This window comes from Diorhabda sublineata, chromosome 4, assembly GCF_026230105.1.
Source record: "Diorhabda sublineata isolate icDioSubl1.1 chromosome 4, icDioSubl1.1, whole genome shotgun sequence".
Lineage (NCBI taxonomy): Eukaryota > Metazoa > Arthropoda > Insecta > Coleoptera > Chrysomelidae > Diorhabda > Diorhabda sublineata.
Genome location: NC_079477.1, coordinates 2,372,569 through 2,400,552, shown reverse-complemented (window position 1 = coordinate 2,400,552; position 27,984 = coordinate 2,372,569). Strand labels below are relative to the sequence as shown.

General features: G+C 32.5%; 6 protein-coding genes and 1 long non-coding RNA gene across 9 annotated transcripts; 3 read left to right on the top strand and 4 right to left on the bottom strand.

Annotated features, from left to right (window-relative positions):
- Positions 1-11: 11 nt before the first annotated feature.
- Positions 12-4,074, bottom strand: LOC130443554 (uncharacterized). Its single transcript, XM_056778284.1, has 2 exons — positions 3,961-4,074; positions 12-1,188 (listed from the first exon to the last, which is right to left on the bottom strand). The coding sequence occupies exons 1-2, from the start codon at positions 3,987-3,989 to the stop codon at positions 78-80; spliced, it is 1,140 nt and encodes a 379-aa protein (XP_056634262.1). The 5' UTR covers positions 3,990-4,074; the 3' UTR covers positions 12-77.
- A 5,238-nt stretch (positions 4,075-9,312) lies between these two features.
- LOC130443551 (major royal jelly protein 2) lies at positions 9,313-11,858 on the top strand. The gene is made up of 2 exons (XM_056778281.1): positions 9,313-9,801; positions 10,621-11,858. Exon 2 carries the CDS (start codon positions 10,627-10,629, stop codon positions 11,767-11,769), a length of 1,143 nt encoding a protein of 380 aa, XP_056634259.1. The 5' UTR covers positions 9,313-9,801; positions 10,621-10,626; the 3' UTR covers positions 11,770-11,858.
- LOC130443552 (uncharacterized) lies at positions 11,850-14,946 on the bottom strand. Its single transcript, XR_008909853.1, has 2 exons — positions 14,185-14,946; positions 11,850-12,320 (listed from the first exon to the last, which is right to left on the bottom strand). It is a non-coding gene; the product is annotated as an uncharacterized LOC130443552 (long non-coding RNA).
- A 1,153-nt stretch (positions 14,947-16,099) lies between these two features.
- Positions 16,100-20,932, bottom strand: LOC130443549 (uncharacterized). 2 transcript variants are annotated; one of them, XM_056778279.1, is made up of 6 exons: positions 20,781-20,932; positions 20,489-20,714; positions 17,583-17,854; positions 17,321-17,532; positions 16,565-16,698; positions 16,100-16,418 (listed from the first exon to the last, which is right to left on the bottom strand). In XM_056778279.1, exons 2-6 carry the CDS (start codon positions 20,542-20,544, stop codon positions 16,193-16,195), a joined length of 900 nt encoding a protein of 299 aa, XP_056634257.1. In that variant the 5' UTR covers positions 20,545-20,714; positions 20,781-20,932; the 3' UTR covers positions 16,100-16,192. The 2 variants fall into 2 exon arrangements, with proteins under 2 accessions (XP_056634257.1, XP_056634256.1); XM_056778278.1 differs by lacking the exons at positions 20,489-20,714; positions 20,781-20,932 and adding an exon at positions 18,095-18,454.
- On the top strand, positions 18,757-19,804 carry LOC130443550 (uncharacterized). Its single transcript, XM_056778280.1, has 2 exons — positions 18,757-19,224; positions 19,278-19,804. Exons 1-2 carry the CDS (start codon positions 18,859-18,861, stop codon positions 19,539-19,541), a joined length of 630 nt encoding a protein of 209 aa, XP_056634258.1. The 5' UTR covers positions 18,757-18,858; the 3' UTR covers positions 19,542-19,804.
- A 330-nt stretch (positions 20,933-21,262) lies between the features above and the next one.
- On the bottom strand, positions 21,263-21,899 carry LOC130443548 (acyl-coenzyme A thioesterase 13-like). The gene has a single exon (XM_056778277.1). It carries the CDS (start codon positions 21,793-21,795, stop codon positions 21,331-21,333), a length of 465 nt encoding a protein of 154 aa, XP_056634255.1. The 5' UTR covers positions 21,796-21,899; the 3' UTR covers positions 21,263-21,330.
- Positions 21,900-22,555: 656 nt separating this feature from the next.
- LOC130443546 (NADH-ubiquinone oxidoreductase 75 kDa subunit, mitochondrial) lies at positions 22,556-27,543 on the top strand. Of its 2 annotated transcripts, none has more exons than XM_056778274.1 (10): positions 22,556-22,679; positions 22,826-23,137; positions 23,198-23,500; positions 23,552-23,819; positions 23,896-24,041; positions 24,343-24,623; positions 25,052-25,324; positions 25,455-25,596; positions 25,659-25,969; positions 27,153-27,543. In XM_056778274.1, exons 2-10 carry the CDS (start codon positions 22,828-22,830, stop codon positions 27,309-27,311), a joined length of 2,193 nt encoding a protein of 730 aa, XP_056634252.1. In that variant the 5' UTR covers positions 22,556-22,679; positions 22,826-22,827; the 3' UTR covers positions 27,312-27,543. The 2 variants fall into 2 exon arrangements, with proteins under 2 accessions (XP_056634252.1, XP_056634254.1); XM_056778276.1 differs by having other exon boundaries at positions 22,571-22,761.
- The last annotated feature ends 441 nt before the right edge of the window (positions 27,544-27,984 follow it).

The window sequence follows — 27,984 nt, the reverse complement described above, 5'->3', positions numbered from 1 at the left end:
AAATAACAACGTTATCAACAAAATTTTTATTTCATTTCTAATCCTAAACACTGTACAACATCTTACAATGAAAAAATTTAATTGGGACTGTTGATAGGACTGATCATAAGTGCAACTCTTTGTGAAGCACCACAACCAACGGTATTCTCGATATAATCTGGGAAGTTGCTTTCCAATACTCGAATCCTTCTTCTTCCAACGTCGGCGAAAGCATGAGAAGCCAGATAATTTTCTGGTGATTTATAAACCAATTGGTAATCTTTGAATAATGATTCTACTTCCCATCTGTAGACTTCCGGTTTACCTTCGAATCTGAAGAAAAGAGCAGATCCGAGATCAGTTCCTAATACAACTATTTTACCTCCTTTCGCTCCGAGATCTTGAATTTTTCCAGCGGCACATCCGGCTCTCAAATAGTCGGTACGGATTTGGAAAATTCTAGCTCCTGACAAATAAGTGATGACCAAGTAGTTGCAGCAATTCGCTTTGTGTATCAATGCTATGTAGAGCACATCTCTTCTGCAATTCGTTACTAATTTAGGTAAAACAACTCTGTATCCCTTGTTTCCGGCTACGTCGAAAACTAAGATGGATCTTGTGGCTGCGTCGCTGACGTATACGAAAGGTCTGCCGTCCGGAGCGTACTCAACCACCAAATACTGTAATCTAGAAGCTTGAGCTACCAAACCGCACAAATCCAATACTTTAACTTTCTTTCCATTGGTGATATTGATGGCTACAACTTTCGGGGGAGATCTACGAATAGGTTGTTCCATAGAGTTCACTACGCCAGTATCAAGAACCCATAAAATATTGTTTTCGTCCAAGTAAAGATCGACGACGGACTGCAAAGCGTTGATGTCAGATTCTTCTTGGGACGCCCAGCAAGGATAAGGTTCGATCACAGCTTCGCACCCTTTTTGCTTCAATCCGATTTTACCCAAAGTGACCGGAGTTCCCGGCTTGTATCTTGGTAGGGCTACGAAAATTTCGTCTTTCCACACCTGGGCTCTGGTTCCTATGATGTTTTTGGGGATGTAACGTCCCGATGATCTGTAAATGGATTTCGTGGCATCGTTCGGCCAATCAAATTGACCGCCTGTCCATTCTATCAGCTCACAGCTATTCTGAGCTTCGCTATATATTACGGCCACAACCACAATCAAAAATGTCCGGAAGATCATTTTTCTGAAACATGTTCGATATGTTAGAATCGGAAAACACGATTTTTTATCTAAAATGATGACTTGAGGAGTCGATTTATTTCTCTACAAAAAATATACGTAGACAGTTTATAATTTCCAGAGTTCCAAAGCAGTTTCCACAGTTTTTCCAATCCGTTTTCCATAAATTTTGAGCACGGTACTTTGCGATATCGATGACAGATCAGAATATTTTATCTCTCTCCAAATCCAATCATTTATAAGTTGTCGAACTCGAACTATTAGGTTAAATAAAACTTATCGTACGATTTCTCCAAAAGAACTGTTTTCCAAACAGTTTTTGACACATCATCACCAATTTGGCAACATGTATACAAATCGATTAACCTGTCAAATCGATTGTTATCGTGATCTGATCGTTCGGAAAATAATCCGGATCAAGATGATTGCGAAAGTGAACAAAGTAATCCGATCAGTTGATCTAGTATATCGCGAATGGATACTAGAATCGGAAAACACTTAAAATATATATTGAGAATTAGTTTGGAAGAGTTCTGATGACTTGAGGAGTCGATTTATTTCTCTACAAAAAATATACGTAGACAGTTTATATTTTCCAGAGTTCCAAAGCAGTTTCCACAGTTTTTCCAATCCGTTTTCCATAAATTTTGAGCACGGTACTTTGCGATATCGATGACAGATCAGAATATTTTATCTCTCTCCAAATCCAATCATTTATAAGTTGTCGAACTCGAACTATTAGGTTAAATAAAACTTATCGTACGATTTCTCCAAAAGAACTGTTTTCCAAACAGTTTTTGACACATCATCACCAATTTGGCAACATGTATACAAATCGATTAACCTGTCAAATCGATTGTTATCGTGATCTGATCGTTCGGAAAATAATCCGGATCAAGATGATTGCGAAAGTGAACAAAGTAATCCGATCAGTTGATCTAGTATATCGCGAATGGATACTAGAATCGGAAAACACTTAAAATATATATTGAGAATTAGTTTGGAAGAGTTCTGATGACTTGAGGAGTCGATTTATTTCTCTACAAAAAATATACGTAGACAGTTTATAATTTCCAGAGTTCCAAAGCAGTTTCCACAGTTTTTCCAATCCGTTTTCCATAAATTTTGAGCACGGTACTTTGTGATATCGATGACAGATCAGAATATTTTATCTCTCTCCAAATCCAATCATTTATAAGTTGTCGAACTCGAACTTTTAGGTTAAATAAAACTTATCGTACGATTTCTCCAAAAGAACTGTTTTCCAAACAGTTTTTGACACATCATCACCAATTTGGCAACATGTATACAAATCGATTAACCTATCAAATCGATTTTTATCGTGATCTGATCGTTCGGAAAATAATCCGGATCAAGATGATTGCGAAAGTGAACAAAGTAATACGATCAGTTGATCAAGTATATCGCGAATGGATACTAGAATCGGAAAACACTTAAAACATATATTGAGAATTAGTTTGGAAGAGTTCTGATGACTTGAGGAGTCGATTTATTTCTCTACAAAAAATATACGTAGACAGTTTATATTTTCCAGAGTTCCAAAGCAGTTTCCACAGTTTTTCCTATCCGTTTTCCATAAATTTTGCTCACGGTACTTTGCGATATCGATGACAGATCAGAATATTTCATCTCTCTCCAAATCCAATCATTTATAAGTTGTCGAACTCGAACTTTTAGGTTAAATAAAACTTATCGTACGATTTCTCCAAAAGAACTGTTTTCCAAACAGTTTTTGACACATCATCACCAATTTGGCAACATGTATACAAATCGATTAACCTGTCAAATCGATTGTTATCGTGATCTGATCGTTCGGAAAATAATCCGGATCAAGATGATTGCGAAAGTGAACAAAGTAATCCGATCAGTTGATCTAGTATATCGCGAATGGATACTAGAATCGGAAAACACTTAAAATATATATTGAGAATTAGTTTGGAAGAGTTCTGATGACTTGAGGAGTCGATTTATTTCTCTACAAAAAATATACGTAGACAGTTTATAATTTCCAGAGTTCCAAAGCAGTTTCCACAGTTTTTCCTATCCGTTTTCCATAAATTTTGCTCACGGTACTTTGCGATATCGATGACAGATCAGAATATTTCATCTCTCTCCAAATCCAATCATTTATAAGTTGTCGAACTCGAACTTTTAGGTTAAATAAAACTTATCGTACGATTTCTCGAAAAGAACTGTTTTCGAAACAGTTTTTGACACATCATCACCAATTTGGCAACATGTATACAAATCGATTAACCTATCAAATCGATTTTTATCGTGATCTGATCGTTCGGGAAATAATCCGGATCAAGATGATTGCGAATGGATACGAACAGCTGTCATCATCAAAGAAACTAAAATATATTACGCAATCAGCTGATACCTGATCTATCTGATTGTAGTTTCCGGAAATACGTATATCTAGCAATGAAATATTCAGAACGAAGAAGTGATTGTCATTAAATGAAAACGTGGGTTGAGAAAGAAGATTGTAACGTGGAATAAAATGAAAAAAAATGATTGAAAAGTACAGATAGTACGTTAACCTGAACGTATTTTCTATTGATATCTCGAAATCCCATAAAAAGTAATTTGAAACGTTATAACTGGTTTTTGAATGTCTAGATTATACTTACAGATTTTAATTTCTACAAACTAGATGTTTTGTTTTTTGAACTATGTAATTGGTATAATTATTGAATCTAAACTTTCAAATGGTTTGTTAGAAAAATTATTGATTAGAGTATTGCCTTACCTTGCATGAAAACAAAAATTAAATGACATGCGGAACCATTTTGGTATTGTTTTTATATATTTGAAATGATGTTTAATAATAACAGGAGGTCGAAATATTGTTAACAAACGTGCCTTGTACAAAAGAAGAAATATTTTTTTTTAGTTATTATTATTAATATTAACTATAACATATAATAAATGTTTATTTAATTTTCGTTACTTCATTTAGATTTCGGAGAATGTAATCCATTGATATTTCCTTACATTTTATACAGAATGGCCAAAAAAATTGTTTATTCGCCTTAAATCAAGACAGACATTAGATTGAGTCCAGATGCAAACCCAAATATGGGGTGTAATTGTAACAAAAACTCTGCATTACAAAGTTAAAACCTGTCCAAGTCTTTAGCTCTGACTCAGCCATAAAATTGAGTATCTAAGTTGTCTAATCTGGTGGCCATCAAAAGTACTGGTTTCGATAGCCGAGTTGTCGTCTTCAGAGACCGAAGATGAACAGTTTACCTTCAGAAGACAATTTCGAGAATGTGTAGACTCAATTTCGTGAAGTAATGAAAAAAAAACCGAATGATTAATGCCGTTAGGTTATTTTTATTCTTAATATGAATATTTTCTTTTGGAAACGAGCCATATCTCACCAATAAGGACTCGAACGAGTTTTTATTGAAGCACGATAGCTTTGAAAATTTTTAATCAATCGTTTTGGAAACTAGCAACTAGTTTCTTCATGGTATTAGAGATTTAACAGAAACATAGTTGAAAAAAATGGTGATAAATCATGGTTCCTGATTTCAAGACGTTGTTTCCAAAGGTTTAAGTGGAAATTTCGAGGTAGAAATCGGAAGCTGCGGTGATGGCAGACGGTGACGAGTGGCTGGAGCACCAGTGCCAGACATGACTTCTGTATATCCATGAAGATGGCGGCGGCACGATGTTTCCAGTTGAGTTTGGTGCCCGGAGCTACAGAAGCTCCAGATTCTGTTCTTGATGCTTAAAGACTTTACCCAGAACCCTGAGCAGCGATGTGGCGTGGTAAGATTTAGGTTTGGCGGAGTTTTTACCGTGTTTAAGAATAAGAACCGCGTTTGGACGATTTCCGACATCAAAGGAACTACGAAAATGTCAAGCAGACGTTGAATATGCTGCAGTTTTTCCAATTGATTAAATGATCTCGATATTAAAGGGTTTTGAACCCTTTAATATCGACTCTCCACGCTTTTTGACTTTAAACCGTAAAAAACTTTCTAGTTTACACTGAATATATGTTTAAATTATTGTTAACGTTTCAATAATTTATAATCATTTCTCATACTATAGAAAAATACTGGAAAACGTTGAAAAAACAATGTCCTGTCCCTATTTTTTCTTTCATGATACCTATTCCATAATTTACCGGCTAATAAGTGGAATAATGTCAATTCGGCAGTTTCTTATAGTGCCCCATCGATTTCTTCTTCATCATCATCTATTTTTTCATTAACATCTTCAGATTTAAACTGAGTAATCATCAAAAGTAAAGTGCTTTTGGTAAATACGACAAAAAGTTAGAATCAATATTATTTGTAAAACGTTATATCCATAACTATATTAACCGTTTTTTAAAAAAAGCTAGTACTTACTGGGGCTCCGGATTTGATCCTATCTGTTGAGTTTTGAGATTAGGATCAATATATCTGGGAAAAGCCACGTGGCCAAAACAACTAAAGTAAGTCCACAAAAACTTGGAAGCTTCTTTAAAGACCAAAAAAAAATGTATACTCTGCAACTAGCTCTAATCCTCTACAAGAGTCAGATTCGTCCATCCTTGGACTTTTGTACACACATCAGGATTTCAGCTCTTAAGTATTTCTTGAAGATGCACGACTCAATATAAAAAGGAGCAGAAAAGAAGTTGATAACTATAATAAGATGCTTTTTCATTGATCAAATGAGTTTCTTCAGTCGATTTCGTTCCATGCCATTCCATTCTTCAATAAGCGTCGTTTTGAGGTTCTATTTCGTGGCTGGTGCAAGGTTTCTCTCCCTTAACTTATCAATATTTAGTATTTCCTCCCCTGGTCCTAATAAGATGCTTTTTCATTGATCAAATAAGTTTCTTCAGTCGATTTCGTTCCATGCCATTCCATTCTTCAATGAGCGTCGTTTTGAGGTTCGATTTCGTGGCTGGTGCAAGGTTTCTCTCCCTTAACTTATCAATATTTAGTATTTCCTCCCCTGGTCCTAATAAGATGCTTTTTCATTGATCAAATAAGTTTCTTCAGTCGATTTCATTCCATACCATTCCATTCTTCAATGAGCGTCGTTTTGAGGTTCGATTTCGTGGCTGGTGCAAGGTTTCTATCCCTTAACTTATCAATATTTAGTATTTCCTCCCCTGGTCCTAATAAGATGCTTTTTCATTGATCAAATGAGTTTCTTCAGTCGATTTCGTTCCATGCCATTCCATTCTTCAATGAGCGTCGTTTTGAGGTTCTATTTCGTGGCTGGTGCAAGGTTTCTCTCCCTTAACTTATCAATATTTAGTATTTCCTCCCCTGGTCCTAATAAGATGCTTTTTCATTGATCAAATAAGTTTCTTCAGTCGATTTCGTTCCATGCCATTCCATTCTTCAATGAGCGTCGTTTTGAGGTTCGATTTCGTGGCTGGTGCAAGGTTTCTCTCCCTTAACTTATCAATATTTAGTATTTCCTCCCCTGGTCCTAATAAGATGCTTTTTCATTGATCAAATAAGTTTCTTCAGTCGATTTCATTCCATACCATTCCATTCTTCAATGAGCGTCGTTTTGAGGTTCGATTTCGTGGCTGGTGCAAGGTTTCTATCCCTTAACTTATCAATATTTAGTATTTCCTCCCCTGGTCCTAATAAGATGCTTTTTCATTGATCAAATAAGTTTCTTCAGTCGATTTCGTTCCGTGCCATTCCATTCTTCAATGAGCGTCGTTTTGAGGTTCGATTTCGTGGCTGGTGCAAGGTTTCTATCCCTTAACTTATCAATATTTAGTATTTCCTCCCCTGGTCCTAATAAGATGCTTTTTCATTGATCAAATAAGTTTCTTCAGTCGATTTCGTTCCATGCCATTCCATTCTTCAATGAGCGTCGTTTTGAGGTTCGATTTCGTGGCTGGTGCAAGGTTTCTATCCCTTAACTTATCAATATTTAGTATTTCCTCCCCTGGTCCTAATAAGATGCTTTTTCATTGATCAAATAAGTTTCTTCAGTCGATTTCGTTCCATGCCATTCCATTCTTCAATGAGCGTCGTTTTGAGGTTCGATTTCGTGGCTGGTGCAAGGTTTCTATCCCTTAACTTATCAATATTTAGTATTTCCTCCCCTGGTCCTAATAAGATGCTTTTTCATTGATCAAATAAGTTTCTTCAGTCGATTTCGTTCCGTGCCATTCCATTCTTCAATGAGCGTCGTTTTGAGGTTCGATTTCGTGGCTGGTGCAAGGTTTCTATCCCTTAACTTATCAATATTTAGTATTTCCTCCCCTGGTCCTAATAAGATGCTTTTTCATTGATCAAATAAGTTTCTTCAGTCGATTTCGTTCCATGCCATTCCATTCTTCAATGAGCGTCGTTTTGAGGTTCGATTTCGTGGCTGGTGCAAGGTTTCTATCCCTTAACTTATCAATATTTAGTATTTCCTCCCCTGGTCCTAATAAGATGCTTTTTCATTGATCAAATAAGTTTCTTCAGTCGATTTCGTTCCATGCCATTCCATTCTTCAATGAGCGTCGTTTTGAGGTTCGATTTCGTGGCTGGTGCAAGGTTTCTATCCCTTAACTTATCAATATTTAGTATTTCCTCCCCTGGTCCTAATAAGATGCTTTTTCATTGATCAAATAAGTTTCTTCAGTCGATTTCGTTCCGTGCCATTCCATTCTTCAATGAGCGTCGTTTTGAGGTTCGATTTCGTGGCTGGTGCAAGGTTTCTATCCCTTAACTTATCAATATTTAGTATTTCCTCCCCTGGTCCTAATAAGATGCTTTTTCATTGATCAAATAAGTTTCTTCAGCCGATTTCGTTCCATGCCATTCCATTCTTCAATGAGCGTCGTTTTGAGGTTCGATTTCGTGGCTGGTGCAGGATTTCTGACCCTAACTTTTCTCTTAAGTTCATCTCATAAATGCTCGATATGATTAACGTCCACAACAATAATTTCGACAACAGAAAATACTGTCAAACCTGCAATATGTGAACGGACATTATCTGCATTAGAACCAAGTTTTCGCCGATGGAGCTGGCTTAGGAAACGACGTGATTTCTTTGGTACTCGCTGTTAATTCCCACGCTTCACCACCACGATTTTGATTGCCACGTTGTAAACGGGCTACTTGGTGTGTTGGGGTTAATTTGGGGTGAGTAGTTGGCCTTTATGTCTACTTCTGACTGTACAGTCGTTTCTCGCATTTTTCTGAGCTCTTGTTGAACTTGAGCACCAGTGAGAGCCCGATATGTTGATAATGAATCGGTTATCTCTCTCGGATCTGCACTTTTTTGTCTTACGGAACCGCGTCTTCAATATTCAACGCTTCATTTATCTAATGTTCACACATCTGGATTTCAGCTCTTAAGTATTTCTTGAAGATGCACGACTCAATATAAAAAGGAGCGGAAAAGAAGTTGGTAACTTAATCCGATCTAAAGCAGTATTTATAAGATCTGCTCAACAAGCAGACGTGGCTCATGAGGCGAATTCGTCTACAGAGACCTTGATTGTCAATTTATCGTAGCTCCTTCCTTTGTAGAAGAGCAAGTCTGTGGAATCAACCACCAAGGCACGTCTTTCCCGAGAAGCTCATGGCCAAGATCCGCAGGAATTTCCTCTGTACTACTCGAGCTTGTGCTTGGTTCTTATAACCCCAAAACTTGGAGCCTTTCTTTATTAAAACAGTTCAATGTAGCTCGGTTTCCAAAAATATATATCGGACCAGCCAAACACGAGATCCCTAACTAAACCAAGCAACCACAAAATTATAGTTGAGTACATGATTTTTATTGACATAACTCGACATGTTACATTGAATATCCGACCTTGTAAATTGTGGACAGACATTAATACTCCATTTTGATTGGAAACTGAAATCATTTGAATTGAGTTCGATCTGTAAGATTACGTGGAATTAGTCTATTTACGCAGTACATAACCTCAAATATTTTCTAAAACCAAAGCGACAATCATCTGCTTTGCTTTGATTATACAGAAACAGAATTACTTTGTGTATTATATAGGTAATCAATTATATATATATTTCATAGCTATCCCGCCACCTTTGTACGAGTCAATTAAAAGTTACAATTAATTGGCTCAACAGGCATAGGGTGTTGAGGCCAGTGTTTTGGACTTGAGAAAAGACGATTCTAATACGCGGCTTTTGTCAACAGGTTTTAATAAATACACGTGGTGTTACGTTAACAGATTAGTTTTATTTTAACAAAATAGCTCGGATCATGGTATAATAAATTTTGTGTTAAAGATGTTAATTTCATCATCTTATTATTTATCAAACGAAAAATAACTCATCCTCTAATTACAAACGAGAATGTAACGTATATTATCCAATTTCTTTACGCGGAAACGATTTATTATTGTTAAGTCAAAATATTTAAACGGAGTACATTGACACATTAAACCACGCAAAATTCATTAACCTGTATTTAAAAATACTAAACAATTCGATCGATTCAAGGTTAAGATGACACTAGTCTCGTGAAAATATTATTTTCTTGGTCATGTTTTGTAATTCAAACAAATTTACTATATATAAAAGTGTTCTACAGCATTTTGAAGTGTACAGTTATTCCCCACAATTTTTTTGGAAAGGGGAACAAACAGGTACGTCGAAAAATTTAGATTCTTACATATAACAAAGAAATTATGTATCTTCATCTATGCTTTTTTACTTTTTTGTAATACTATTTTCGTATCTCATTAGTTTTGCTATTTGTTTCTATTTTTAGTATCTATATCAATTAAAGTCCGTTATTACCTTTTTCCTTACCATTTCATTAATGTTTTTGCTAGCTTTATCATTATTGAGTCCCTTTTGATGGATTTTATTGACCCCAAACTAGTTTTTTTTCCAATCTTTGCTTTTTCACTTTCATCTCAATCTTTTTTGTCAAACATTTACTTTCCTTATCATATATACAATTATTATCTAAGTTATTTGTTTTTCAGATACACTTATCAAAGAGAAAGTGAAAGTTTCGTTATTTTTTCAATGCTTTAATACCTTTTCCTTATATGGTATGATTTGAATGAATTTTGATAACATTTAAAAGAAAAGAATTAATGAATGAGATAAATAAACAAATAATGGATAGTATGAATAATCAATTCCATATATTTATCCAAACTTTTTCACCTTTCTAAATTTTTAATTCTTTGTCTAATTGTTTCTATTTCTAGAAATTTTTTTCATTTTCTGTTTTATCAATATCAATTTGATATTATTGTTCCATACAAGTCTCAAAAAACTTTTCATGTCCATTTGCTCTATCATCTTTTTTTTTATTATTTTCATTTACTTTCTTTGGTTCCTTTTCTTCTTTTTAGTTAGTAATTTCCTTATAAATTTACTAATCTTTTCCGGACTCTAAATGATTCATAGATAATTATAATGATATAAAAATATTTTTTTCTTATTTACAGGTCACCATGGGTATATATTCGCTGTTGTTGGTCTCATCTTGTATGGTATTGGGAGCATCCGCTTTCGGTGCATGCAACAAAAACCTAATCCCAGACCTGAGCTATAAACTAACTGGTAACGAATTAGCTTTTCCATGCGAAAGTACGAAAAATATTTACAAAAACACCGGTCGTCATGTACCGAGAAATGTAATAGCAACCAGAATGCAGATATATAAAGATGAAGCTTTTATAGCCCTTCCAAGATATAGACACGGAGTACCGTTCACCCTCGCCAAATTCTCTTTAAGAACTAGAGGATGCAAAGCTACTTTGATACCGTACCCGAGCTGGCCGCTTCAAGAAGAAGGTAACTGCGAGGCCTTCCAGAACGTCGTCGATCTGTTCATCGATGGTGCTGATATCCTTTGGGTTTTGGATATTGGTATAGTTAATACTTTAGAGCAACCAGTACGTCGTTGCGCTCCCAAAATAGTAGGAATCAACTTGAAAACCAACTTGGTTGTTAAAATCATCAGTTTAGAATCTTTCGTTACAGCCGAAAGTCGTCTTCAGTACCTCATCGTCGATTTCTCCAAAGAAGGTCTTCCTTTCGCTTACGTAGCCGACGGTGGATCTGGAGCAATCATTGTTGTCAATTTAGATGTTGGTACCGGTTTCCGTATTGTATTACCGGTAGCTGTAGCTAATGGAGAGAACGCTTGTATCAAAGATGTTTTATATATTGCTTTAGCGAGAAAACCGTGCGGAAACATCCTCTACTTCACTTATTTGTCATCGCCTAGACTATTCTCAATAAAAGCTGAATTCTTGCAAAAGGGACAAGCATCCGGAGCAGTTATCGATGTCGGTTGTAAACCCCCGTTAGGAAAAATCGTTATTCTCGGTACAGATAACGGAGCAGCTCTATTCTTCAGGTACAAAGGCGAATCTGATATTTTCATCTGGAACAGCGAAACCGCATTCAAACCCGAAAACTTTCTGTTGGTGCAAAAAGGAGATTATTGTAGATTGGCTACCCAAGTTGTGGCTGGATATAGAAAACTCATGTGGGCTATTGAGAGCAACTTCCACGATTTTGTTCTTAATGTTGCTGGAAGTCTTGGCCCCTCCATGGCTGTACATCCTCTTATCAAGACCTGTGATTAAGATAACTTTAGGTTGAGTTCGATGTACTGCTTAGAAGTCTGTGATCTTGTGTGATACGCAAATTTAGCGAAATAAAATAGTTTATAATATGTGATGTTTTATTTTATTATATAAAATTGTATAAATCAATTTAATTTTATTCAATTACACTTTAATTAATTCTTTTCCGAGTGCAGAGAAAAGGTCGATGACTGTTACATAGAAATTAATTAATTAATCAAACATTGTGACATAATTTGAATACCTCCATAATTAATTTATTTGTAAACACGAAATAAATTACTATGCATAGAAATGATATACGTTTTATAAATAAATAATATGCTTTTAAACTAAAAAAAAAAGGTGAATCCGCACTAACAAACTTTCTAATAATTTTGTTTAAGAAAAAACTCGTCGAAACGATCCACCGTCCCCGTACAAAATTCGTTGCACAATAAGGGTGTGGAGACAAAAAATTCGTACATTTTTAGACAGTTTTGCAAGTATTTTGGCAGTTGTCAAATAAACATTCCGTGTCTGTTAGAAGTTTAGCTTCGATTATCGAAAATCTAAAAAAGAATAAGCGACATAAAATAATTATTACCAAGCTTTATAAACAAAATCAATATCCGAAGAAATACCCCAGAGGTAGGGATGCTTTTGTGTCAGGAGAACCAAAAATTACAATTTACAAAATTTAATGTTTTTATAGAGCCACAATTATTGCCAATATATAAAGTTTTTTGGTAAAAAAACTGTAGTTTTATACTAGAAAATCGAAAAATCATCAGATTTCGAATCAGTTTTTTTAAATCTTCGTTTTTACGGCGGATTTGTGAAAAGAAATATGGGAATAAAAAAAATTAAAACTTATATTGGTTAGGTTAGGTTAGATTAAGTTATGTTAGGTTAGGTTATGTTAGTTAGAACAAATGTTTACATTTGGTTTGATCTTCAACCCACTCGCCCAACCCAATTTAAACTAGAAAATCGAAAAATCATCAGATTTCGAATCATTTTTTTTAAATCTTCGTTTTTACGGCGGATTTATGAAAAGAAATATGGGAATAAAAAAAAATTAAAACTTATATTGGTTAGGTTAGGTTAGATTAAGTTATGTTAGGTTAGGTTATGTTAGTTAGAACAAATTTTTACATTTGGTTTGATCTTCAACCCACTCGCCCCCCTGCCCCAACCAAATTTAAACTAGAAAATCGAAAAATCATCAGATTTCGAATCATTTTTTTTAAATCTTCGTTTTTACGGCGGATTTATGAAAAGAAATATGGGAATAAAAAAAAATTAAAACTTATATTGGTTAGGTTAGGTTAGATTAAGTTATGTTAGGTTAGGTTATGTTAGTTAGAACAAATGTTTACATTTGGTTTGATCTTCAACCCACTCGCCCAACCCAATTTAAACTAGAAAATCGAAAAATCATCAGATTTCGAATCATTTTTTTTAAATCTTCGTTTTTACGGCGGATTTATGAAAAGAAATATGGGAATAAAAAAAAATTAAAACTTATATTGGTTAGGTTAGGTTAGATTAAGTTATGTTAGGTTAGGTTACGTTAGTTAGAACAAATGTTTACATTTGGTTTGCTCTTCAACCCACTCGCCCCCCTGCCCCAACCAAATTTAAACTAGAAAATCGAAAAATCATCAGATTTCGGATCATTTTTTATTAAATATTCGTTTTTACGGCGGATTTATGAAAAGAAATATGGGAATAAAAAAAATTAAAACTTATATTGGTTAGGTTAGGTTAGATTAAGTTATTTTAGGTTATGTTAGGTTAGGTTAGTTAGAACAAAAGTTTACATTTGGTTTGCTCTGCAACCCACTCGCCCCCTCCCCCTCCCCGCCCAACTCATTAACAATCTACCTTGTATTTTTTACTGGTGAAAATTTTCAATTTTTCAAAGTTACCTTTTAATATTGTACACTTGATTACATAAAACTTTAATGACTACTTAATAAAAAAGATACAAACGATTATATGTGAGAAAAGGTCAAGTTTAAAAGATATTGTTACTATTTTTAATTGTAAAAACATAATAAATCAACATTTTTGTATATATTTTTTTTAAATTTGTTCGTTTTTTTGTTTGGATTGTGAAAAAAAATATAACAACTTCATTTGATTATTAGGAAAAAAGTTATCAACAATTATACGTGAATGAGTTCATTTTCATGAACATTCAAAGCCCTGAAATTAATATAAGTTTTCATTTTTTTTCATTGCCTAATTTTTTTTCGTAAATCCGCTATAAAAACGAAGATTTTTAAAAAAAATCATCGAAATCGGATGACTATTCGATTTTCTAGAGCCAAAAAAGTATAAAATTACTACTTACATATTTATATGAAATTATTAGATAATAATTACCTATTATTTAAGTAAAATTAAAACAATTAAACATTTACTCACAACCCTAACTTGTACTTCAACTTTTGATGCTTTTTGTACACACATTTCTGGACCTCCAACACTTCTAACTTGCTTTTCAACTCTTTGAATTTTCCACTCAAACAAGCTTCACTTTTTAAATCGATCAATTGCATTTCTAGAGATCCAGTTTCAATTTGAGAGGTGGTATTTTTCTGATCAACGCCTTTTTCATTTAGGAATGTATTGAAAGTTGAAAACAAAAAAAACCTACAAGAAGAGACTCACAGAAAACTGGGAGGCAGCTCTAAATTCAAAATATGTAAGCAACGTTCTAAAAGAGCAGAAAGTAGTTTGAAAATCAAGAAAATCGGCTCTCAAATATTCTGAGAAGTAACAAATGGTACAAAAATAAAAACTTAGTGACAACGAGTTTTCGCACGTTAAAAATTTGGAAATCATTATCGATTCTAAGACTTATTATTGTCAGAAATGACAGGAAGTGAATTTATAAGTGTAAATATGTAGTAGAATTACGTGCTAAACATTTTGAAATAGAATAAAATATTCAAAGTACATTCAAGCGACCTAAAATTATTAGAAATTTTGCCAAAACACCTGGAGATACACTCCATAAATTCAATTTCTTAAGCTCATTTATTTCCCATGGTTTTTGTCTTTATGTCAATAGCATTTAATTAATTTTTATTTTCAATTTAAATAATTAATTATTAAATAGTGCTAAAAAATTGTTGTGTTGCAGCGATTTGCAAGTTCATCTTCTTTTTAGTAGGTTCTATGCCTGACTCGTCTATTGCTATTATTAGTTAACCGAGGAAAAAACAAATAATATCGAACCTTCCTCAATAAACAAACATTTAGATAAAATTAAACAAAATCACGTTAAATTTTGTATGGTAATATATTTAAGAATAAATAAAATAATGAAACTTTTTTCTTTTTCTTACTAATCCATTTTAAGTAATAGAGAAAATATTAAAGATAGAGAGAGTGACATTTCAGTGAAACTGTACTATTGGTCAAGAGAGAAAGAGCATCGGTTTACCACTCTCTACCGCCTTCTACTGGTCAATGAATTAAAAACTAGTTATTTTCCTCTTTTGCCATTCCTTACATTTGAAACTTAGACGTCATTTTGATCCAATCAGGATAGATTAAAGACAAATAGATAGTGGTATACCGATGTTCGTTCTCTTTCTACCAGCCATTCGATTCCAGTCGAACATCGTCCTCTTTATCTTTTATACTTTGTCTATGGTTTAAATTAAATGTTGCAGTTTAACTATAGACATATTCTAGACTAATGGATATAAATAATTTCTATATTAAAAAGTTATACCAATTTTAGAAAGAAACAGCCTCTGATCTAAGGTAGAACTATCGTTCTTTCACTGAGTGGTGATTGGCGACAAAGATAGTTCTACCGTAACTTTATTTGTATTACTTTGTCTATGAGTATAGTTAAAAAAGAAGAAAAGTATCATATACCAGTATGGTACCTAGCCCAACAAAGAAAACACGAAAATTCAACTCTACATTGTTAGAAAATCTTGACCACCGAGCCCTTATTTCGGAAATTATCCTAGGGGTCTAATTTTGGCGAATAAGGTGCATGGAGTAGCAATTCAAACTTTAATTCATTAATTTAGACCAATGCAATAACGAATGTATGAGCTGGTGCACTCTCATGATGAAACAGCACTTTCTTCTTAGTCGAATGCGGTCGTTTTTGCTTGTTTTAATCGCTCAAACGTTGCAATAAGTTCGTATAATACTCGCCGTTCCTTTTTCCAAGACATTCAATAAAAATTATCCCAAAAAACTAACGCCATGACCTTGCCTGCAGATGGAACGATCTTTGCCTTCTTTGGAAGCGGTTCTTCCTTTTCAGTCGATTTCCCCTACATAAAGTAGACAGGTAGAATAAATACACATATACAAATATATTTTATTCGATGAAAAATAATGATTAGATTAAAATATTCAACATTTCTTATAGATCAAATATCTAGCTACACATTTTTCCATGTCAGACATCAAATGTTATCTCTTCATCAGATTTACTATATTTAATTATTCTAACAGTTCTATTTTTCAATTCCAAGTTTTTAGTAACGTTGTTACAATCGTTCGGATTTCCCGAATTCACTATTGCCCAAATATCATCATCAGAATCTGTAAAGAAACCAGAAATATATGGAAACTTTTGAAACGATTGCGCCAATACTGTGTGGTGTTCGGCAACAATAGGAAACCTAAAACAAAGTAATAAGACGATACTTATACAGAGATACAATGAATAATGAAAGAAGGAATGGTAAAATAGGTCTAGAACATATGGAAAAACTTGAAATGGGAAGAGATAAAAAAGCGCAGGATATATTATAATACAAAAGCATACTCTGTATTCCATCTTAATATGGCATGAAATCTCTTCATGAAATAAATTAATCCACCGTCTAGATCTGATACTATCCCCGTTGAAGCTCCCAGCTTCTGCCCAAGCAAAGTAACATTTAAAATCAATGAGTCCCCCTGAAAATCAAATAACAAATTTACATGGAAAATTTAAAATGCAACTTAATAAATGAAACAATTTTATGGGGTATCTATGTGTAAATAAAAGAGTTTTGACCACTACAGCTTAGGATTTGGTCTTGTCTGGACATAAAATATGTCCTGGGCATAGTCACGTGGTCGATTTAGATGTATAGGTATTCCGCAACAGCTTCTAATCCTCCACAAGATCCAGACGTTTGAAGATGTTTTCCCGAACGTACCTTGAACTCGACTTATGGATGATCCAGAGTTGACCAAAAACTTGGACAACTTAGAACATAAAAGAAAGTTGTTGACTCTGTTTTATCGATACTTCCGAGCTATCCAGCTTGACCCCGCTTAGAGCAGTTTTGTAGGAACTAGTCGATGGCAGTCATGAACAGCGGGTTCACTTGGAAACGTCCGGAACTTCAATTTATCGAAACTCATTTATTTGGAGAAGTGCAAGGCCGTGAAATCATCTACCAAGGCACGTATTTTGCGAGCACTACAACCTACACAGACCTTTTCAAACTATTACGAAAAACTACGAGAATATTATAGAGCTTAGAATTGACTTTAAGACTAATTGAACCCCAGGTGTATTACAAATACTAACCTCAGTTTCGACGAGTGGTAAGTGTCTTAACTGTTCCAGATTTAAACTGAATATGTCTTCTCGTTCGTTTCCAGTTAAAAACAAGTTCGAACTAGTTTTAGAAATCTCCAAAAAGTTTGTATTCACTACCATAAAAGGATTACTGCTTTCTGTTAGGTGAACTTTCCACCAAATCAATGTTTTCAAACAGAAAACGATTAGAAAATTCTCATCTATAAAAGATTCATAGAGAATCGCATAAAATTTGAGCTAATTACCTCACCTGTTTGTCCTATGTAGGCCCTATGTCCAAAATTCTTTTCGAAAATTGGATCAATCACCATAGAATTCAAATTTCTTCCTCTTATAGTTGTAAGTTCTGTTTTATCTGATATGAGGTTAAAAATTGTATGATAGGACAATATTTTCGGACTACAATCATAATTACCTCTATCTAGAATCCATAGTTTCGGTATTAGAGGTTCCATACTCAGGTATATTGCATCTTGGATTGAAAAGCAATCGCCCCATGTTTGAGAAGATATTATTTTAGGTCTAATTTGAAGAAAAAAATTAAACTTTCCTATTATATAAAATCACTAGTCGCCTATTTATTTACATAACTAGTGTTTTTACCTTTTTGTAAAAAGTTTTAAAAATTATAATTAATGAATCATTCAAAACTGTTGAATATGTGAAGATTTGAATGTTGTTTGATAAATTATAAGAATTATTCAAGAAAAATGCTATTTTTTTTTATATATTTCTAAAAATAAAGGACGCAATTCTTCTTACTTTGTAACTTTTTGTAAAAATCGACTAAAGATATACTGATAACCTTCGTCCCAGTAAGTTTCAATCAAAGTTGGATCACTTATTTTATTAAAACATACACTTCGCGGTAGAGCAAGGAAAGCTCTCGATTTATGCACTGCTATACTTGATATATAACCGAATTCTTCCGCGTCAATTTCATCGAGTCCAATACAAACGACATGTTTAGTAAAAATGTTTATCATTATATTAAACAATATTGAAACGTATAAAATATTCATTTTAAATAAATAGAATAGTTTAAGTATGTCATTTGGTTTTAAAATTAGCTTATCATTCAAAATTCTTAATTTCTCATACAAACACACGTGTGATTCAATTTGAGCTGACAAAGCAATATTATAAAAAGATATTTATACTTTTACGCAAAATAACATTAGAATAGCACTATTGTACATGGTGTTGCGTACAAGTTTTTCAAAATTTTTAAATACTGATTGATTCATATTTATATAACATAAATAAATACAATAAATTAAATCCGTCTCTGTCGCAATGGTGAGGTCAATCTTCTCTTCAAAAATTTATATGTTAAAAAAAAACATAATGTGGTCTATAATCACCATAGACAAATGTAAATATTCTTTGACATAATAACTGGATAGCAATAGACGGGAGAGACCACTTTTACAAATAACCTCAAATTCGAACAACAGTTTAATTTGAATTTAAGTATTAGCTTATATTTAATTTTTTATGTTTCTAATTAAATTTCGAAGTGAATAATGAACAAACCCAAAAAAAGTTCAAATTCCATTTTTAGCAATAATGTACAAAAATCCAAAAGTAATTTCGATGTATCTAAAACTACACAAAATCAAAATAAAAATTCAAAGGTTAAAAAAGTTTTAGTACGAAATACAGAGAGACCAGTTCCGGAAATTAAAGTGATTAAAAGTTTTTCAAATGAACGTGATAATAGTCCAAAAAAAATCGAGCAGGTTTCAGAAACGAAAACTACTGTAGAGTCTTTTGATACACCAGAACCTTACTCCACTCTAAGTTTATCCAAACAAGTAGATTATATTACGAAATATAGAAAAGTTAAAAGTGTATTTGAACAAAATAAGAAACTAGCTGTCGATGAAAAGGTATTCTCTCTAGTTTTTTTTTTAATATATTTTGAATTTTTATTATCTTATAGGTATCAAGACAGGTCAATTTTCCTTACAATCAACCAATTTACAAAAACTTAATACCGTTAAGGTGTGAAAAAATTCCTGCTACTACATTCACAGCTACCAGAAGTCCACTGCCACAAAAAGACAAAGAAGTTGCTTTAACTGATTTCATAAAACCGAGGACTGTTAAAAACTATTATAGCTTACCTAGTATTGACTTTGAAGATAAAATTGTCCCTTGTAAGAATAATAACTTGAGGCTGTATAAAATATTACAAATAAATTAAAGATAGGAACTTTAGTTTTTAAAAATAAGGTTATCAGAAGTAGTGACAATACAAATTTAAATTGAGTCATAAGTTGATTGGATAATTTATGTTAAATACTTTAGAAATACAGGAAATTAAGGGAATCCTCATAGAAACTATTCTAATTTTTGATACTTTGGAATTTTGTTATAAGTAAAATATATAAGATAAAATCTCATTTGTGTTTTAATCTTTTATATGTATATCAAAATTGAAGTAATAAACCTGCAGATAACGGAAAATGACTTTTTCTTTCAATTGATGCGGAAACTTCTGTTCATTTTACTATATAGTGAGTGACCAAGGGCTGTTAAGCACATAAGCCATAGCCCCATCCTAATTGAAATTACCAATGTTCTTCTATGAAGCCAGTTTTGGGCCGACACCCTCGACTCACTGCCACCTGCAGATTCTATTGTCCCTCTGATTTCACGTAGCTAACACCGGACCATACTGCAGATATAGTTTTACAGCTTTTGACCTCTTTACTTAACCGGGTTATACAGATTGGAAACCCAGGGTGGAGGAGGCAATCTTAGAATCAGGAGCATGATATATAAGACGGTGGTCATTAGCCGTCTGGCAACCATGACCTTTCCCTTTTTTTCGCATCACTGATGTTGCGGCAGGCTTTGTAAAAAGCACCAGTTAAAGCTGCGAGACTACTGCTTTGGGTCTAGTGAGTTCCATAGTCCCTGTTTGCTCAAAGCCCTCGTGATAAAAAGGAGAATTTGTCATGGTTCGTGCCTTCGAAATTTTGCCGAGTTTCCAGCAGGCATTGTTCACAATACCTAATAGGGTACCATTCACTCGCCAATTTGTATTCCTGTTTAATTTTGTTCCTCTAGTAGATTTTAATAATTTTCAAATCTTTCGTTCCCAAGAAGTACCCAATAAATCTATTCTACCAAACCAGCCATACCTACCTACCATTGATGGAGAAATATGAATAGAAGAGTATTGAACAACATATAGATTCCATAAAGGCTTTGAAATAATGTTTTCCGTCTTTTTGATGGTCAAAAGCCCACGTCTAGCTACGCCACTGCACACCCAGGCTCCAGTTATTTATTCAAAAATTTGAACGTTTTTATAAATCCATGCATTCATTTTATAGCCAATCTGAGGCACTAAAATATTTTTGTAAATTCTCTAGGAAATTCAAAGACTCTTCTTAATGACTAAAGCCAAGTTAAATTAAAAAAGAGAATAAATTACCTTGCCTGGAGATCATAAAAAAAGTGTCTTGAATATTTGTGATTTAAATTTTTTACTATAGTCGAATGTAAAATCTGGCAACTAAATAAAAGGATTAACAATTTCTTCCACCAATATTAAGTTGGATATCCTCAGAAAGGCTCAAATGAGATATATCAAACTAATAATTAAGTTCAATCAGAAACATCTATAGTTCTAAGTAAATTACAAGTGATAAGTCTCTAGTGCTTTGTGGTCTTTTTATATCAGAGAATCTCATCGCTATTTTTACTAACAGGTTGCCTTCTTCAGTGCACAAAATTAAACTATACCCTTTGACCCACACCCAAAACAAAACTATTGATATTAAAATAAAACATTAATAAAGATTTACTTCAATGTCTTAATTGAAGTATTAAATATTTTATTTACGATAAAATTCAAACTTTTGGTTCAATTTATTGGGAAAAATAAGTTTATCAAAGTACAAAACAAATTACAAAAAAGTTCTAAACAAAATATATTACTATGAAGCAAAAAACAACTACTTACAAAATAATCTCTATTAAAACTAATCCAGTAGAAACTTTGTGTGTTCACCTTTAACTAAAATCTTTCCATTTTCTCTATTTTTAATAACTATTTCACAAAAAGCAAGATTCTTTCCAAACTTCAAAGTATCGGATTCTATAACAATATAGTCGCCTACTTTTGCAGAACCGATATAAGAAACATTTATATTTACAGAAACACTTCTAACTCCTGAAGCATTTTTATGAGAATGGAGACCGTAGGTGGATACACAATCTAACAACGTTGCAGAGAGTCCTCCATGTAACGTGCCCATTAGGTTCGTGTTTTCCTCTGAAACTTTTAATTCTGCCTTGCATTTTCCATCACCTAGTGATAGGAATTTTAAATGTTTCAAACATTTTTCGAATGATTTTGTTTCTTTCAATATTTTTGAAATATGTTGCGCTAAAATCTCTTTACACATAATTGAATTCCGGCTATTAGAGTATTGAATTATATGCATACATACAAATTAATTTCACTCATAACCCATTTACCTTCATACTATCATAATTTTAAAATCCCCTTACACGTGCCTGCAATTTTACTTAATGGAAAAATACAGCGTTGCCAATATAGAAGTATCACTCATCTATTTTATTATATAACATTTTTCAATTACTTTTACAACTAAAATATTATTTGTAAATAATATATATAATAACGCAAACTGTGTCAAATTCTAATGAATTATTTTACAAGATAGAAAAACAAGTGTGTTCGCAGAAACGAAAAAAAAAACATGAATATGTGAAAGGAAATAATAAAAATGCTGCATTGCGAGTTTGAATGTTTAATTATCCCTGTAAAAAAATTAAAAGAGTATTATACTTTATCATTTTGTAAAAACACTCTGTTTGAAATAATATTTATTGACACGATATCAATGGAAAATTGATCCTTTTATTTCTAGAGTGGTGGAAAATGGAGAAAAGATAAAGTTTTTCAGCCTTATTGTATATGTACTGTACGAGACGCTAAAGGTATTATCAAGTCATGGCTAGCTACGTAGTGACATCTACTAGATATAATTTATAAATAAAAGAAAATAATTACTTTTTATTAGTTTTATTTAAAAAAACATAGAAAACCATTTCGTAGATGGGTATTACAACTTGAAAGGTTTTTCAATCTATATAAATCAAAACGCATAATAATCAAATTACATTATCTAGCGTAGCTGCGAATCGTAAGCCGCTTATTTCAAAATGTCGTGAAAAAATGCTTCACATACTGACAGTCTCAATCTACTGTCATATTTTGCATAAACGTCAAACTCCTAACCCTTCGGATATCATGTCATTTTCTCACTAATATTCAATATTTTTTTAATTCTAAAAAAATAAGGTACTTTATTTTGAGTAAATATGAAACGCGGACTGTATCAAATATCTAATTTACTGTAACTAACTACTTGAACAAAATTTTGGTAGTTGTTTTGATATGATATATTATGTAATTTCGCAGTCGGTTATTTGAGGTTTATATTTTAGGAATGTTGCGTTTTACGGTTTCAAAAATTCTAAATGGGGCCAAAGCGAGTCCCAAACATGTATTTGTTGCTACAAGATGTCAAAGTGGAGGAGCGAAAAAACCAGAAAAAATTGAGGTATTTATAGATGATAATCCGGTATTGGTTGAACCTGGAACGACGGTACTTCAAGCAGCTGCAATGATTGGTATTGAAATACCAAGATTTTGTTACCACGAACGATTAGCAGTAGCTGGAAATTGTAGAATGTGTCTAGTTGAAGTGGAAAAATCTCCAAAACCAGTTGCAGCTTGTGCAATGCCTGTTATGAAAGGTATAAACATTATTTATAACATTATTAATCAAAAAAATATCTTTTTATTATATTTGTAAGGTTGGAGGATTAAAACTGATTCAGAAATGACACGTAAAGCAAGAGAAGGCATTATGGAATTTTTGTTAGTTAATCATCCTTTAGATTGTCCTATTTGTGATCAAGGGGGTGAATGTGATTTACAAGATCAGAGTATGGCGTTTGGATCTGATAGATCCAGGTTTACTGATATTGATTTTTCTGGTAAAAGGGCAGTCGAAGATAAAGATATTGGTCCATTAGTTAAAACAATTATGACAAGGTGTATACATTGTACCAGATGTATAAGATTTGCTTCTGAAATAGCCGGAGTCGATGATTTAGGTAAAAATAATTAACATTATATAAATTAGTTGGTACGAAATTTATTCTTAGGTACTACTGGCAGAGGTAATGATATGCAAGTTGGTACTTATATAGAAAAACTATTCATGTCTGAGCTTTCTGGTAATATCATCGATTTGTGCCCCGTTGGAGCTCTGACTAGCAAGCCTTACAGTTTCACTGCAAGGCCTTGGGAAATACGTAAAGTTGATTCTATAGATGTACATGATGCTTTAGGTTCAAATATTATTGTTTCCACTAGAACTGGCGAAGTTATGCGGATTATGCCAAGAGTAAATGAAGAAATTAATGAGGAATGGTAACAAGCTTTAATATTTTTTAAAATTGTTTAGTACAATTAATTTATTTTTACTACTTCACCCTGGAATTTACAGGTTGGCAGATAAATCAAGATTTTCGTATGATGGATTGAAAAGACAAAGATTGGTGACTCCTATGATAAGGGATAACCAAGGAGAGTTAAAACCAGTGGATTGGGAAATGGCTTTGTTAACTATTTGCAAAGTTATAAAACAAGCAGGTGATATCAGAGAAATGAACCTAATTATAGAACAAAATCAAATAAAAATTACTTTTCTTCAAATTTTTACTTCTTAGACTCTTAATAAGTAATTTGTGATGATTTCTCTTGATTTTAGATGTCTTTTCTATAAAAATCAGCTTAAATAACTTGATGTTTAGACCCACTATGATTTTTATCAAAATATTTTGACCAAAGCAGGTCGAAAAGTTAAATTTGCATGTTATTTAAAGTTGATTTTTATAGAAAAAAAAACTTAAAATCAAGACAAATCATCACAAATAAAAATAACTTATTTCAGGTAACAAAATTGGAGCTATTGCTGGTGGGTTTGCCGATGCCGAAGCATTGGTAGCTCTAAAAGATCTCTTAAATAGACTTGGATCAGAAAATCTATGTACTGAACATACTTTCCCAATGGACGGATCTGGTACTGATCTCAGATCAAGTTATTTGTTGAACAATAAAATAGTTGGAGCTGAAGAAGCCGATTTGGTGTTATTGATTGGTACTAATCCAAGATTCGAAGCACCTTTGTTAAATGCTAGGCTCAGGAAAGGATTTATTCACAATGATTTGAATGTGAGTGAAGATATAGCTTAAATTAATAATTGAAGATTATCTTAATTCAAATAAATTTGATTTTATATTTTGAAAATAAAAAAAATTTAAGAAATATCTAATGAACTTATACTCATTTTTAATCAACGAAAAATAGGGATACCTTCCTAAGTGAGAAACAATCAAGTTGAGTTTTTGATCAAATTTCTTATTTGTTATTATATTTGAGGAATGGCTTAAAGAAATTTCTGATTTTTTCTTGCTTGACAGTTTTTAAAGGATCTTTTGGTTTAGAATGAAATTCATCATCGGCATTAGCAAATTTTCTTTTAAAAATAATACTTTATTTCACAGGTGTATCAATTTGATAAAGAAATTGCAAAGTTCATTTGTTCATTCTTTAATCTTCACTAAAATTTTCCGAATTAAAATCTGTTCTTCATCATTAGGTAGCTTCAATTGGACCTAAAATCGACCTAACATTCGAACACGAAGATTTGGGTACGGATCCCAATGTTTTACAAAATATTGTCAATGGGCAGCATTCGTTTAGTAAAAAATTGCAAGCTGCTAAGAAACCTCTAATTATCATTGGTTCCGAATCATTGGAAAGGAAAGATGGTGCTGCTATACTTTCAGCTGCACAAACTCTAGCTGCCAAAACAGCGATTGAAAATAAAGAATGGAAAGTTTTGAATGTTTTACATAAAGTAGCCAGTCAGGTAAGTGCTAAAATCATTTATTAAACAATATTTTAATATTGTTGTTCTGTTTTCCATGGAAAATACTTTAATTTCCTTTCAAGTTTTCCATTTATTTCCTATTGGCTTTGAGTAGTCTAATTTTTTTTAGGTTGCAGCTTTAGATATTGGATATACTCCAGGTGTTGATAAGGTCAGAGACGGAGATATTCAAGTACTATTTTTATTAGGAGCTGATAACGGTGCAATAGACAAATCAGATTTGCCCAGAGATTGCTTTATTATATACCAAGGTGTGTAGAAATACTAAATTAATTTATTTACTGATAAAAATTTTGAAAATGTATCTTTGTAGGTCACCATGGTGACCAAGGAGCGACTATAGCTGATGCCATACTACCTGGAGCTGCTTATACCGAAAAACAAGCTACTTACGTAAATACTGAAGGTAGAGCCCAACAGACTTTAGTAGCTGTAACTCCACCTGGTAGAGCTAGAGAAGATTGGAAAATTATCAGGGCTTTATCTGAGATTTTGGGAGTTAAATTACCTTATGATAATTTGAATGAAATTAGAGATAGGTTAGAAGAAGTGGCACCGCATCTTACGAGATACGGTTATGTAGAAGGGGCCAATTATTTCAATCAAGCCGCTCAATTAGCGAAGGTAAGCAATGAGTGAAATTTTGGAAATAACGTTCTGACTAAATTAAAGTCAAATTTTCGCAAAATTTAACTTTGAAAGTAAATTTTAGAAAACTAAACTTAGAAATGCTTTTTTTTAATAAAATTAATGTCAGAAAACTCAATGATTAGCTTGAAAAACCATTTTTTGACCAAATTAAAGTATGAAGTCCATATTTAACAAAATTTTACTTGAAAAATCCAATTTTTGGATGATTGCACTATAGAAGCCATTTTTTAAGCAAATTAATTACAAAAAACAACATTTTCCCCTTAATAAAAATTTAAAAAAAAAACATTTTCTAACCAAATTTAACATATAAAAGTGAATTTTACAAAACTAAACTTGGAAAAGCCAATTTTTAATTAAATTAGTCAATGTTTGTCATAACTTAACTTAAAAAAAATCATTATCTGACCAAATTAAACTCAATAAAGTTTATTTTTGACTAATTTTAGCATATTTATATATATTAAATTTTGAAAAACTATACTTGAAAAGCCATTTTTCTCAAAATTTATTTTTTGAGTATAATAAAAAAAATACATTAACCTCATTTGATGCTATGCAAAAAAAATATGAGCGATTAAATTATGTTCATGATAAAAGTCCATATGAAATTTTTAAGTAACATATTTCCAACATTTTTTTGTTAAATTTGCTGGAATTGATGAGGAATGAAAAATTATTGAAATCTGAGAAAGTGTCCACTTTCTGGAGCGTGATAGTATAAACTTACCATAGTAGTTCAAATGCACATTTAGAGATTCACCCGAACTATCTCTTTTTTGCTTCTGCAGTCACAAAAAATTGTATCCTTATGAACAAATGAAAGGTATATTACTATTACAAAAGTTCACATGAATTTTATTATGTCAGATAGTAGTTCAAATGAACACTTAGAGTTTCACCAGACTTATCCCTTTGTTGGTTTCTAACAGTTGTAGATTTTTATTATGAAAGATAGTAGTTCAAATGCACATTTTGACATTCATCAGAATCATCTCTTATTTGCTTTTTCAGTTACAATAATTGTATCCATATATAAAAATCTTGAATTTTTTTTTTCAACTATTGATGCCATATCCCACTTCAACTTTATTCGGACTCAAGTTTCGGTTATTTGGATATTAATTTGTTTTTATTAACATTTTGTTTGTTTCAGAATACTAAAACTACATTTGATCAAGAATCACCTTTAGACGTAAAAATTAAAGAACTTCAAGATTATTATATGACAGATTCGATCAGCAGGGCATCCCCAACAATGGCTAAATGTGTTCAGGCTGTGCTGAAGCAAAAGCAGTCCAGTTGTGGTAAATAGATTGGAAAGTTAACAACATTCTTTATTAGATAAATCTACTGAGCAGTTTCATTTATCAAAACTCAATACTGAAGCATCTCGTTTAAATCGCATAAACTACATTTTTAAAAACTTTTTTTATAGGTGATCATTTCAATAAAAATAATCATTAGACAGGTGTAGTATTGTATCTGTTCCAACTGAGTATTCTAATGTTTATTTAAGTAAAATATGTAAATAAAATGTTAATAAAAACTAGTTTGTTTTCATTTAAACCAAGAGACTGCGATATAAACAACTTGCAACTAATTTCGGGTAAGTTTAATGACATTGGGAGTGATTTATTCACATTTCATCTTGTCAGATTACAAGATGCCTATAACTAATTTAGTGTGAAATTTACATTTCTTAGGAAATTTAATTGTTACCATCTGTTGTAAGGGGAAAATTAATTACTTGGGAAAAGTGTACTTTTAACTGAAAGAACTTCAATTCAACCAAGTTTTGGATTATTAAACTTTCCTATGAGAACTGGATTTAGAAAACATTTAAACTACAAAATTAAAAGTAGGTAATTCGCTCAACAGGGGGGTGTAGGACAGGGTTACATTCTGTCACCTCTCCTATTCAAAATTTACTCCAATGAAATATTTAGAAAAGCACTGGCAGAACTATCAGATGACATTGAAATCAA